This window comes from Aythya marila (assembly GCF_965140915.1).
Source record: "Aythya marila genome assembly, chromosome: 1".
NCBI classification, from domain to species: Eukaryota; Metazoa; Chordata; class Aves; order Anseriformes; family Anatidae; genus Aythya; species Aythya marila.
In genome coordinates this window covers 78,550,563-78,564,232 of record NC_139042.1, presented here as the reverse complement: position 1 = coordinate 78,564,232, position 13,670 = coordinate 78,550,563, and the positions used below count along the sequence as shown (strand labels likewise).

The 13,670-nt window shown below is 44.4% G+C and overlaps 1 protein-coding gene across 5 annotated transcripts in view; it reads left to right on the top strand.

The window, feature by feature from the left end:
• Positions 1 to 11,574: 11,574 nt before the first annotated feature.
• GPM6B (glycoprotein M6B) overlaps positions 11,575 to 13,670 on the top strand; it is a gene marked incomplete at both ends in the record, with an annotated part of 109,654 nt that continues 107,558 nt past the window's right edge. For 3 of the 5 annotated variants that reach the window (XM_082784588.1, XM_082784590.1, XM_082784587.1), the window contains one exon: positions 11,575 to 11,712. In XM_082784588.1, the coding sequence (XP_082640714.1) occupies positions 11,709 to 11,712 (4 nt within the window). The remainder of the gene's footprint in view (positions 11,713 to 13,670) is intronic. The other 2 variants (XM_082784582.1, XM_082784586.1) reach the window with 2 other exon arrangements.

The window sequence follows — 13,670 nt, the reverse complement described above, 5'->3', positions numbered from 1 at the left end:
TTGAAACAAATTCCATTTCCTGCCACCCCCACTCCCACTCGTTTAGTCTGCATGGCCTGCTTCGTACTTGCAGTGCACAACAGAATACGAGTGCTACAAGTTCGGATTAAGTTGTCCTTTGTTAGCTCCAAAACTCAGAACGGAGTTACAGGTTATGTACCTTGGCTTCTTTTTGGATAGATTGTGGTGCTGTGATATCCCCCACCCCGAGTGGAAGGAAAGGAGTTACTGTTGTGACAGAAGTAAATGCTTGAAGTATGTTTTTACTTAAGAAGTAACTCATCAAAGGGCACACTTCTCGTCTGCAACATATTACATGAAGTGATTGAGTAATGGCTGATGGCTCCTATCCCACTACCTTCCTTCCATGCAAAAAGTGGTGGGGTTGAACTAAAACTTCAGCCAGTTAGGCTGCAATGCACTCGAAATACAGCCGTTTGGTGGATTCTCTACAAGACTGCAGGATATAAATCTGAACTGGACTGTAAAACAAAAGCAAACAAAACAATAGGTATCACATAAATGACACAATCTATGGGGAGGTATTTCTATTCATTATATTTTATCACATTTCTACATATCTGTTGATAAATTAAGGTTTTCCAGTAAGGCCAGATCACCCTGCACCCTGACAGGTCACCAGAAAGTGTTTGTTTTACTCAGTCTTGCTGAGTACAATGTGGTTTTCATTTGCACTGCTCTGCCATGGGGCTACACTCGCTAGGTCTCAGCAGTGCCATGGCAGATTTCGGTCCTGGTTGGATTCCACAGCCCCAGGCACCTCCAGGGACACATGTAAAGACCTTCCTTAGCACCTCCTCTGAGGAGCCCTGCAGCCAAACTGAGGTCACGGCCTAAAGGGGAGTTGAATGCCAGGTCATTGTTACTTTATCTTTTCTGCTGGCTGTTGAACTCAAAACATGCAAGCCGTACACCTTATTCCACAGCTTGCTCTTGCTCTGAAAGCCACGATGCTGAGTGTGTGTGATGGGACCGGGTCCCATGGCAGCAGGCTGTGCAGCAGGTGAGGAGTTCATTTCAGGAACACGCCAGAACGAACAGCTGCACTGTGACAGAGAACATCCTCCTGGTAGAGTAGCTGTTCTCCTCTACCACCAAAGGCAACAGAGAGAACTACTGACAAAATCAGCGCTTGGTGCTCCCTCCTTCGCTTGTTCTGTTGAGACGGTCCCTCTCCAGGTCACCTGCACCTCCGGTATTAGAGCATGAGCAAGTAGCTGTGGAGTGCAGAAGTGCTTCAACATAGTGCTTCTAAAGAAAAGCCCGTCTTTGCCCTTCCCAAGCGTGTTTTATGGCACAGACCTGCTCTGGGAAGATGTCCTATACTTTCCCTGTCAACAACACTTAAATCTTGTTTGGAAGGTGAAAAAATTGCTGCCTTTGGGTAGTCCTTTCCCTTCCACAGCTCTTTTAGTCTCTTAGTGTTACCTACATTATTCAAGTCTAGCAAAATTAAATTTCTTTCTACAGCACGGCTATAACCAAACTTTTTTTTTTTTTTTTTTTTTGTGTGTGTGTATGTGTGTGTGTGGAGTAAATTCATTGATAATAATTAACTGCTCTAGTGGCTTGTGTTACATTGTGAAAATTGTCATTCCACGCATAGACTGCAGTGTCATAGTCCCCCTCTGCTTAACAGAGTTGTTCAGCTCAGCCCAAGGTGTCACATCCTACTGGAATAAAACATGCCAATAGTTCATACTGTTGAAACTTTAAAATGCCATATTAAAAAGTGGTAATTGAACAATTTTATTTAGCTAGTGTAAGTCCCTTAGTGCCAGGCTTTTGAGGTGTGAAGTGATGTAGAACCACCATGATGCTAGAAACCATACAACAGGACCTCAGCTACAATGTGGATTTTTTTTTTTTTCCTAATAGAGTGTCCAAGGTTATAAAAATAATCATGAAGAAGTGACAAAAAGTGCTGAGTTTGCTGATTTTCCAATGTTATTTTCATTTCTTGGTTTCCAGAAATAAAATTGGATTATTTTATTATACTCCTTAACTAGGCAACCTTTAAAATGTTGAATGGTTTTAGGTAGCGGCGCTTGAAATAACATGTGAATGCACGCTCAGCGTAGGAAAAACACCTACACTGCCTCTCCCACTGCTGCCATCGCCGCAAAGCTACCTGCAATTAAATGGATATGCACTGCAATGCATTTTTTCTGCCAATGTCCCTCATACTTCAGATCTCTGAGGACCCTGCTGAACAGTTTCCAGGTTTTTTCTTCCCCCCCGTCGTTTTCAGCTCACTTGTGTTTTCCTCTTTCTCTCTCATATTCTATTTCACCAAATTTCTCTCCCAGCTCTGACTTAGCTTGTATCCCTCCACCCCAACACACGCTTTCGGCAGCCAAAAGTCTCTCAGCTCCTGCACTCCTGTCCATCTCCCACAGGTAGGGGGCCAAATGCTGCACAGACACCCAGCAGCCAGCAGAGCAAGAGAGAAGGACTAATCCAGATGACCAGAAAAAATGCTGAAATCAGGGTGCCAAGACCCTTACCACAGCATTGCCCTCAGCACCTGCTCAGCAGATCCAGCCCTGACCTGGCCGAGAGAGGATCACCCTCTCCTCTCGTCCTGGTTAAACCACAAAACCCTCCCTGCCATGGCAGTGGTGGGAAGGGCGCTGCTGCCAAGCCAGCTCTGGGCAGATGCCACCTGGAGTAAATATCCCACTTGTGTTAGCTACTGACCAAAGCCTTTCTACTGTCACGGTGCAATGAAGCCACCAAGATCCTGTTGAGCACCAGGGGAAGCTTTTGAAAGATTTTCCCCTTAGTGGGAGGAATTACTGGATACAGAGCTTGGGCTTCACAATCCATCTGTTTAATTTGCAGTGTGTCTCAACAGTACATCTCTGTCAACTCCATCTCTTCAATGGAAAAGCCATAATTGTAATTTAGGAGCACAGCCATTTGAAAGACCAACCAAGCAACCATGATCTATTCCCACCCGGCAAATGAGGATGTTGCTAAGGCAGTTTCTCAATTTAAGAATCATTTTATCTCTTTTCTTCTCCCTTTTCAGCCCTCTTTGCCAGCTGGCATCCTGTTTCCCACTTTTGCAGCAGGAACTGCTTCAGCTCAGCGTGATCCTTAGGAGGGGGAGCAGTAGCCTATTTAGAGCTTAAAGCCCGTGGGGATTTACTGGCTGGAGCCCCAGAGAACAACCTAGCAAGAGGCTGACGAGGGCATATGGCCAGATCGTCTCCAAAACACTGCTGCTAAAGGAACTTGATACTCATGTGAAGAAAGCATCAAATATGCAAAACGCAGCACACGTAACATGCAGATAATAGCATAAGGTAATGGGCCCTGTCTCGAAATAATAGCACTCTCATAACCAATTCCAATATTTTCTGTTCAATTCCAGTGTCCTCTGAACACGTCGTATCTGTAATGTACCAAAACTCCCACAGGCTCCAGCAGGACTAAGATGTAGTGTGAAACCCTGGCTAAAACATGAGGAAGGCATTTCTCTCACACAGAAACAGGCACAAACTTGGGAATAAATGTGATCCAGGAAGTGATTAGATAAAGCCATTGATAATTTCATTTGCATATAAAATAATAACAATAAAGGAAGCTAAATTATCCTGTATATACAGAAACCCTGGGTGTTCAGGATTGGTTAGTCATTATTCTCTTGTCATATAAAGCAATTCAGCCTGCAGCTGCTTTTTTGTTTTAGAAATCCAATTCAACCAAGAGAACTGAAACATCATTAGCAAACCCACTGATTTATCCACCGGTGAAGTGCTGATACAGGCATCTATGCCTGCTGCTAATAAATTCTCTACACAGCAGCGTTTGCTCTCTCTAGAGATCTCCCCTTCTTCTAGTGGCTACTGGTTTCTAACTTTGCTGCTGGAACTCATTTTAATGAAATAAATCCTACCACCAGGGTCCTGGGCAGTCACCTCCCTGCTCCTCATGGCATCATCCCATTGCAAGGCACAACTTGAAACAATTTCTGTGTCCTTTTCAAGGTGGACACCAAGCAGCAAATGCCCAAGGTCTGTTAGAAGTGCCCTTGCTTTTTAGGAATCATTTCCCGAACTGCAGTTTCAATAACTTTTTTGACGGTGCTGGGTCATTTTTTTTCTGCCAAGTTCACATGATATTTGGTGTACCTTTGGCTTTTTCATCTTTTAAAGAACAAGAAGTTATAGCCTTTGAATATGGGAGGCCAGAATTAATGCTGTAGGCTATCTGACAGCTAAGAAACACTTCAGTTTGGCCTGAACTTGATTTAAAATAAAACATACAAAAAGTAAGAATCCAAATCTACCTATGACAGTAGCCCACATTTAATATAGCTCTAATAAAAAGTTTTATTACGTTCCTCTCTTGAAATGGTATTATTTTTTTTCTTGCTGAGCATGATATTCAAGATAACTAGAATGAGATAACAAGAGTCCTAAGAGAGATCTTTGTCTTAAAAATACATGCTCTTCAACCTATCTTATGTATGCAATAGACGAAAGACAAAATGATAACTAATACCTGACAGGTTTACTTACTTTTTCATCTCTCAAAATGGAGAATGAGTATATATGTGTGACTAATACGTCCTACTTTTTTATTTCTAATCACATGCTCATGTGTTTCCAAAAATTCAGTGTCTGGGCTGAAAACAAGGGGAAAATGTTCGTGTTTGGAATAGATGTTTGGATTTTTTTTTTTATTTTAATATGTTTTTTAGTTTGAGATGTCAAATTAACTTTCTAAAGCCAAGATTTAATATCGAATTTGATCTTGTTATTTTTCATGTTCTTCCGTTGCATCCTCAGCCTGGTTGGGCTTTCCTGGAGTGCTGTCACTCAGCTGGCCAGGATGGCTGATGCTTTTTTATTTCTGAATGTCACATTTCTGGCAGGTTTAATGTGTTTGTCTGGTTGCGAAGTCAGAAGGAGGCGAAACGTTTCCATTATCAGCAGACCTGAAACCACTCCTTCCTTCTAAACCCACACTTCACAGAGCTGATGGAGGCCTTTGCGGCTCATCCCCACTTCTGCTATCAACCAGTGAAGAACCTGCAGGGCTGTAGCAGCCGTCATAGCTCACACAGCCATCTCCTGCAGTCTGTTTGCACCACACCACTGAGCTGCTGGGCACGCTGAGTAAGTTATACCACTACTGAGTTACTGAGTCACTCTTCTCCAACACATCCCATTTTTGCCACAAACCTCAACTCTGAGTATAGCCATTTGCTAGAACTGGACCGTGCAAGGCAAGAAGAACAGTAGAGAAGTAATAAAATGTAGTGGGGAAAACCAAAAACCTAACCAAACCAAACAAAAACAAACAAACAAACAAAAAAAAAAAAGCACCACCACCAAACCCAAACCACCATTTTGCTATGTATATTAGTGAACAACTAAAGCTGGGTAGCCCATTATGAGAGAATCTAACTCAGCTTTCTGACACTGTTTAAGTCTTAGGCACCATTCATGTTTACAGAGCAGAATTAAAACCTTCTGTAGTAAGTTATGAGCTTTTCCCTATTGACAGAAGTGAAAAAACGAGAACTAAAATGAAATCAGCTGGCTGTTACTCAACCTCCTCTGTCCAGCTGGATCCAGGAAAAGTGTTAAAATGAGCCCTGCAATTTTCCTTCCCTGCACTTTGAGTCTGATTTTCAGTTTGAAAAAAAAAAAAAAAAAAAAGGCACCTGAGAATGTTCTTAAATGCTCTCTGTGACTGCCATCAAAGGAGTTTTCTACTTTGGAAAAAGAGAGAGAGCCTTGTCCCAGAATGTGCTTTTGCCAGGAATCCTGTCCTGATTAGGCTGCCTTGGAGCGATTTCTTGGGTGAGTGCCATGCTGAAGTTGTTGGACGGCAGCCATGTGTTCAGCACTCTAGAAATAAAGTCTATTCCATTAATTTGCAACTCAACATAAAACTCGGGTTAAGTCTATTGATACTGCCGGAGGGTGGGGCCAACATACATATGTATGCAATTATTTTCAGGATATTGCAATGAGCACGTATATGGTCACACAGAAGTTGCTCTGAAGTCGAATACTAATGTTCCTTGGGTATGCATATTGCCCCCGTCTGGTTTCTTCATTTGCAAACTATTCCGAATTCAAACCTCCCCACTGGTCCTAATGAAAATGTTGGATAATCCATACCTTTGAGTCAGCTCCTCACAAAGACAGCAAAGTGGCCTCTCTAGCCCACATGCTCCTTACCTCACAGCACAGCAGTAACTCAGCAAAGCACTTCAGTAAATGTTTATACCCAAGCCTGCGAGACTGAACACAACATCTTTGGCCAAATTCAAGTGCATTTCTGAGCCTAAACATGTTGGAATGAAGCGTGTGGAAGAATGCCTTCTCCAGGATCATTTTATTGTGACCCAGACACCAGGAGGTGGGATTTTTCTCTCCCTCCCTTGGAGGGGAGGTTGTCAGAGTTTCCCATGCACATTTTGCAGATTCATAAGGGAGGGGGAGGATAAAACCAGGTGGACTCCACATTGGAGGAAATTCATACCAGCTTGTATGTTTTTCTGTATAACACACATCAGTCCTCAGAGATGTTAGCTTATTCTTCTTCACTCACAAACTTTCGACTCCATAAAATGGTTCACTGAGACCATCCATTCACTTTCAGACCTCATGTTAACTCCTGCAAGGTTCCCTACCAGGTCTAGGCCACCTCCATAAAGTGCAGAGAGGTAGAAGTGCAGACGAAAGTGTGTGAAACCAGAACAAAGACCATGGATGATACTCCTGTCCTCTTCCCTCCGGTCTCCCCCCAGACCCAGATCTCTCATGGACAGCCACAGAACACCCATGCACGTAAGAGCAAAATGCCATGCAAGTGAAGTCCAGTATGTAGAGCTAAGTGAAAGATGACTCTAGTTGCCCAAGGTCCTAATCTAAACACTATCCTTCATTTTCAATGATATCTTTTATATATATATATATTTTATATATATATATTTTATATATATATATTTATATATATATATATTTATATATATATATATATATTTAACTTTAAAACCACAAAGTGACATTAGTTATTCTGCAATTGACTTGGGGTCTATGAGACAGAGAGAAGTTTATCTTTTAACACTGAAGATGTATTTAGTACTCTGTAATTAACACCAAAATGGTAATTACTAATTTTCAGATAAAATTAACTATGGTTCATTGGGAAAAATTATGCATTCTGTTGAATATATAATTATATCTATTCTAAAGCAATCACTGCTGATATTTACATATTGCGGAACGGTTGCTGAGAATGTGACCTAGTTGGTAATAAGAAGTGGTTTTGATTTTGAAGAGTATTTATTCCATATGCTATTGTACCTGAATGTTAATTTCCAGGGGGAGTATCTACATGCTGGGTAAACTATCAAATCACTTCTCATTTTTCATCTTTCTCTTTCCATCTTTGTCCCCAGACTATGCAAGGCCAATGATCTGAAGAATTTTGCTCAGCATTTTGCTATATGAACTTTCCAAACGGCTCTGTGCCGTGAGGACTAAAAAGGGGTTTTGGTAGCAGCAGTTGGAGCCTAAAGCAGATCAGTGCCACATAAAAGGTACAAATGACACGGGAGAGCATGAGTCATTCTCCTTAATCTACACTAAGATGCTGAGTTCAAAGCACGGAAAGGTCACTGCTTCTTTGCACGCAGATGACAGTACAAAGTGATCCAATTGTCATCTTATTTCTCTTCAACATCCACGGCCTCTGTAACGCCACTTTGAATAGATCACATGGGAGAGAAAAACCCCAGCATGCCTCAACTGTATGGTGAATCAGAAGTTCAAGACAGAGAGTACTGCTGAACCCCATGGAGACAGGCCTCAGAGAACAGTCACCGGCACTAAAACAGGATGTTATCACTTCTGATTCCCTTAAACCTAAAATACACTCGTGTTAGCATTGAAAGGGAGGCTGCCTCATGAGCCTCTGATTTTACAAGGAGATTTACAGGATTTTTGTAAAATTGAGTGTATGAGTGGCATCCTACGTACTCCCTCTAATCCTCTGGAAACTGGAAATTACTGTTACCCATTGGCACCACTCATGTAGTAGTCAGAAGTAATATTCACGAGTAGCCACCGAGTTCCCTCTTAGCACGGAGGGCCATGGGAGGAGGGCTCACACACAGCCAGCAGTGGGACACCATGTGAGTGGGGATCCACCAACTCTGGTGTCCCACTGGAACACCTCTGCATTAAAACACTGCCTTTATTGCAATAAAACCACAGAATCACAGAATCATCTAGGTTGGAAGAGACTTTCAAGATCACCGAGTCCAACCTCTGACCTAACACTAACCAATCCTCTACTAACCCCTTATCACTGAGCTCTACATCTAAACGTCTTTTAAAGACATCCAGGGATGGTGGCTCAACCACCTCCCTGGGCAGCCCAATCCAATGCCTAAAACTGGAATGCAAATAAAATAAAAATAATTAAAAAAATGTAATAAAATTACAATTTTTATTAAAATTAAATTTATTAAGATTAAAGATTTTAATAAAAATTAAATTTTTTAGTCAAAGCTAAAACATGAAGTGGGAGCATACTGCTTTTGCTTCTGATTTTAATGGGGAGGACTTCTGTATGTAGGGCAATCTGTCTGGTTGCACGGCCCAAGGAAAGACAGTAGGATTGGAAAAAGGGGAAAGCAACTGTGTAAAGGCAGCCACCACACCAATCTGTCCACAAGGAAAATGGATTTGTTTTAGAGCTGGGCTGTTCTCCTGTGATAAAGTGGGAAGGCGCATGGAGCCTGGTAAAAACAAAACCAAAAATCAATGTGAATAATTATATACAATCAGCCTCGTTTGCTCTGGAAATTTGTTTCACCACTGATGGCTTACAATGATCAAATAGGGTAAATACCAGAGTTTCAAGCTAATACAGTGCCCTCAGTTACACCTGATGAGACATTCCTTTTCCTCCTCAGCTCCCATCATCATCTTGACTGACCTGGGCAGTGATTGCTGAGCTTCAATTCTCTCTTGCAAATCAAACAGCCTCCCTAAAACATCCCCAGGGAAGAGCATACTGCCCCAGCTTAGGTTACATGAAGCACGTTTCTACAGGGAGTGGAAGTGTTTCTTTAGAAACCTGCCATCACCACCCTGGTGCAATGGCTGCACTGCAGACACAGAAGGTTTTGCATGTTGTTACCCGAGCTGTGGAAAAGATTTCATGCACCCAGCATAGACAACGAATAACCTTTATCAACACAGAATTGGAGCCTTCATCTTCTCTTTTATGGACTAAACTTGCCACAGCACAAGCACACTGCTATTATCCCTCAATGCCAGGATTGCCTGGATCACCCTGGCTTTCCACATCATTTATAGCAGCCTTTTGCACAGCTACCAGCCGTAGCACCTGAGGAGTCCTTTAGCCACTGAGGCTTGCTGAAAAGCTGTGTAAACTAGCCTGACTTTCCTCTCTGTTATGTACTAGATAAGAGAGTAAGGGCAGGGAGCACGATCCATGCCTTTCCCTGACAACGCGACTAGGAAAGAATTCATAGTTGAGAAAGAATTCTTGCCTTCCTGACCTCATGGAGTACTGCAGCTTCCTTTCACCCAAGGAAAAGCCCTGTGCTCACCTCTTTGCTCATCAGAGACTCAGTTTGGTATCTCTGTGACTGGAAATCCTCATTGACTGCGGAGCCATTGCCAATATTTGGACAGCTGCTCTCTGCTGTGCTCTCTGGAGAGAAAAATGACCAATGTTTCTGGGGATGATGGAAAGCTCATCAAGGGCAGTGAGTGTCTCGCATTAGTGCATCTCACAGGAATGCTCCCCCTGTGTTTTGGTGCAAGCCCATAAACCCAGCCCAGATGGTGATGGCTCTGTTGGTCAGCTTCCCTTGAGCAGCTCTGCCCTCAAGTTTCCACAAACTTACTCAGAGACGTAAACACAGCCAGAATCAGGGACATATTTTTCAACTGCTCCTCTTAATATCAACTAAGTAGTGCACAGCCAGAGCTTCATAGAATGTAAGCTTAACTACTGAATTTATTAAAAAAAAAAAAAAAAAAAAAAAAAAAAAAAAAAAAAGCCCCCACCAGCACACAGTGAAAGCACACCAAGGTGCTCTTACCTTTTGCCTTCAGCTCTCACTGTATTTCAGTGCCACTCTGCTTAAGGGTGACGCGCTATTTCCATAATTAATCTCGTTTTTCAAAGATGTGTAGCTCATCTACTTCAGTTCCCAGGGGGACTGGAAGCAACTTGCAGTGATCAGCTTTGCTATGACTTTTTCCTGTCTTTATAAAATGGGTTACTCAATCAACCCTCTTGTTGCCTCTTGGAGAAGCAGCACTTACTCCCTGCCCCCACACCACTCACAAGGTGTTGGGCCCATCGTTCTAAGGGAATAACACAGATCTTTCTTAATCAATGCAAAAGCCTCAAATGATTTTGCCCTGAGAGGGTGGGATTTTGCTTTTGGTGGAAATGAAGGCACAGCTTTGACAATGCAACTTTAGATGAGAGCGCAGGCACACTGCTTCAGGAGCAGGGGTCTACAGCTGCAACATGCAAACTGATTTCTCCGGAAAGAAGCATTCACACTTTTGCCATCCCGTTGCCTTCCGTCTTTTATTAATGTGTGTTCGGAAGCAATCTGTCTCATTTAGAGAGGAATAATAGGGTTGCGTACTTTAATGGATCATTTTGTTAATAATCATGGGAGAAGATGAAATATAGCCATGCACTGCACGTAAATAACAGAAAAGGAGGCTACTGTTATCATGGCAAAGGCAAGGGAAATGTGTGCCAAGTGCCCAATTAATGTAAATCAGCACAGGCTGGTTGATATTAGTCCCCATTTATTCTGGCTGAAGAGCTGGCCTTTGCATCCTAAGCAAGCAAATTGCTGCTAATGGTGGGAGCCCAACTGAGAAAATCAATGCAGCTTTTCTGACTTTTCTGCTCTCTTCCACACGTCTCAGCTGCGACTGTGAAGACTTCTGCGTGACACAACTATTTCTGTCTCCAGTGCATCTCAGTGTGGCTTCACAGGTGAGCAGAGAAGCTGCCCCTATACTTCCAAAACCTCCTCGCTGGCTCTGTGGGGCTCCCTTCCCCTGTTTTTTTCCCCAGGGCTAGAGTTCATTTCTCCTAATGTTTGGAGAAACATTACAACAAGTCCCTGCGTGCAGCCTTGTGGCTGGAACACGGTGCAAGCAGCGTGCATCCCAATGCTGTAGGACCTCATTCCGGGCTGGGAAGAGGCTGCAAAAAGTACGAAGCTGCGGACATCAGGGGAATTGGGTTGTGTCGGACACCCGAACCGCAAAACTCCTGAGCAGCAACCCGGCCGGGGAGAGGAACTAAAGTGAGCCCCCCTCAGCCTCGGGGGTCGCAACCGGGGCCCCCAGCCCCTCTCGGGAGACCGCTGCCGTGCCGGGTGGGCGCGGGGCGGCGCTGCTCCGCTCTGCCGTGCCCCGGGCCGTGCCGTGCGGGGCCGTGCCGGGCCCCCCGGGCGGCGCAGGCAGGCGGGGACATCCCCGCCCCTCTCCCCGCCCGAGGCGAGCGGAGCCCGGCACTGGGCGAGCTGCGGCCGCTGCCCTCCGCAGCGCATCCCGCACAGCCCGGCTCGGCACGGCACGGCACGGCCCCTGCCCTGCGCCCCCATCCCATCCCCGCCGCGCCCCGCAAGGAGAGAGCCAGCCATGGGTAAGCGGGGAGGTGCTGGTTTGGGGGGAGGTGAGCCAAACCCGAGAAGGGGCGTTTATGGGGAGGGAAAGAGCCCCCCGAGTCCTCCGCGCCCCACTCCTGCCCTGCGCGCATCCTGCACGGGGGCGCCTCCAGCCGCGCAGTTCGGGGGAGCCAGGGGTTTCTGCTCCCATCCCCACTGGCTTTTGGGGGACCTCCTCGGGTTAAGCAGTGCCGGGGGTGCAAGGAATGGGGGGAAAAGCAGCGTATTTGGGCCCGCCCGGCAGCGCTGTACCGAGCGGCCGGTGTCCGTCCGTCCGTCCGTACGGGCACTCCGGTACTGGCACTGCTTCTGGTTTTAATGGAGAAAAGAAGGGAGAAGGAAAAAATATCCGTAATTTAATTACTCAGTCAAAGGAAGCTGCCAGAATTCCTTTGGTTGCCACTTGGTCAAATTAATTTGCATCGCCTAGCTCCGTAGTTTCTAAATGCTCATTAACTGGTTTGTTCCCTAGCTCACAGAAGATCAGGCTCCCATAGCACTGAAATCTTTTCACTGAGCTTTTCTTAACTTTCCAGTGCCCCTCTAAGTACATGCTAGAGCCTGGGTCCTGCTGCCTCTTCAACTCTGAGCGCTGGAGTAAAGAGAGCAGCTGAATTGTCTGTGCCAGAAAGCTTGGGCTCTGCCTACCTGATCTGCTACTCACTTTCTGGATTGTTTTTACTACATACACTTTTGAAATTGATGTTAAATGAAACTGTAAAGTTGACTGCCTCTCCCATGTCTCAGTTTACTTCCCTTAACAGAACCTTTTACTTCACTGCCGCGGACTCATGTCAAATAGATCTTCTTTCTCCTCTTCCATCCCCGCTCCAGAAGTTTTCTGCTATCTTACTAAGAGAAGTGTATTTGTCAGATTATAGCATCTTATTCGGGGATGGTGTTGGCACAATCCGTTAGATGGTAATATGTATAAAGTTGTTCTCAAGTCTTTGCTGCTAAGTTTGTGAAATGATCTTTCTGCAGTAAATTGCTAGGGATTTCACATCAAAAAGCTCTTTCAAGTCCTCATAGGTGATTCATCTTGAAGAAGCAAGTCTTTAGTGCTAAAGCCTTAGAAGAACACAAGTGTCGGTTTTGCAAGGTGTGGGTCTGTACATAATGTATGGTTTGTGTCCCTATAGAATGTACAGTCCTGTTGAGAAAAGAGGAGTGGAAAGAAGAAAACATTTCTTGAATGTTTTACTGGTAATAATGGCACAACCTCCCTGTGTCTGGCCTGCTTCTTGGCTTAGAAACGCTGTGGGACAGTCTGGCTGTGACCCGTCAGGAGAGGGGGCTTCATGCACAACCTTTAATACTTTACAAAGAGCTCACAAAAAATAAGTCTTTGTCAGCTGGTGAAATAGTCCTTCGTGAATGCAACATGCTGTTTGTGCTAGCACATAAACACCATTGCCTTGCTGTGGTGCAGGCTGCTCCAGCTGTCTGACCAGGATTTGTTGGGAGCTTCAGTGCTGTATCGAGCTTGCTGATCCTATTGCAAGGATGTGTTTGGCTGTTTCTAATTAGGACCATTCGAATTGTCCTTACTCATGCAAAACTTTTGTGTAAGACTGGCCCACTGAGACTGATCTATTTTTTTATTTTTTCCTTTTTGGAGCTGCTGAGAGCCCACTGCTGCAATTGACTGCATTGGGCTTTTGGCTCACTCAGCACTTCTGAAAGTCAGGCCCATTGTATTTATTTACGGGTTACGTCGGCTCTAGGGTTGTCCTTAATAACCACCTTAATAACCCCTCCATGCACAAAGAACCACCCATTAGCATCTCTTACATCGCAGCACAGATTTTCTCAAATGCCAGGTCTCACCTTGGGAGGCGGGAATATTTTACAAAATGAACAACAAAAAAAAAAAAAACGCAAAGTGATTTTGTTCTAAAAATCTAAAAAGCAGTGCACGAATGGCTGTGTGCAA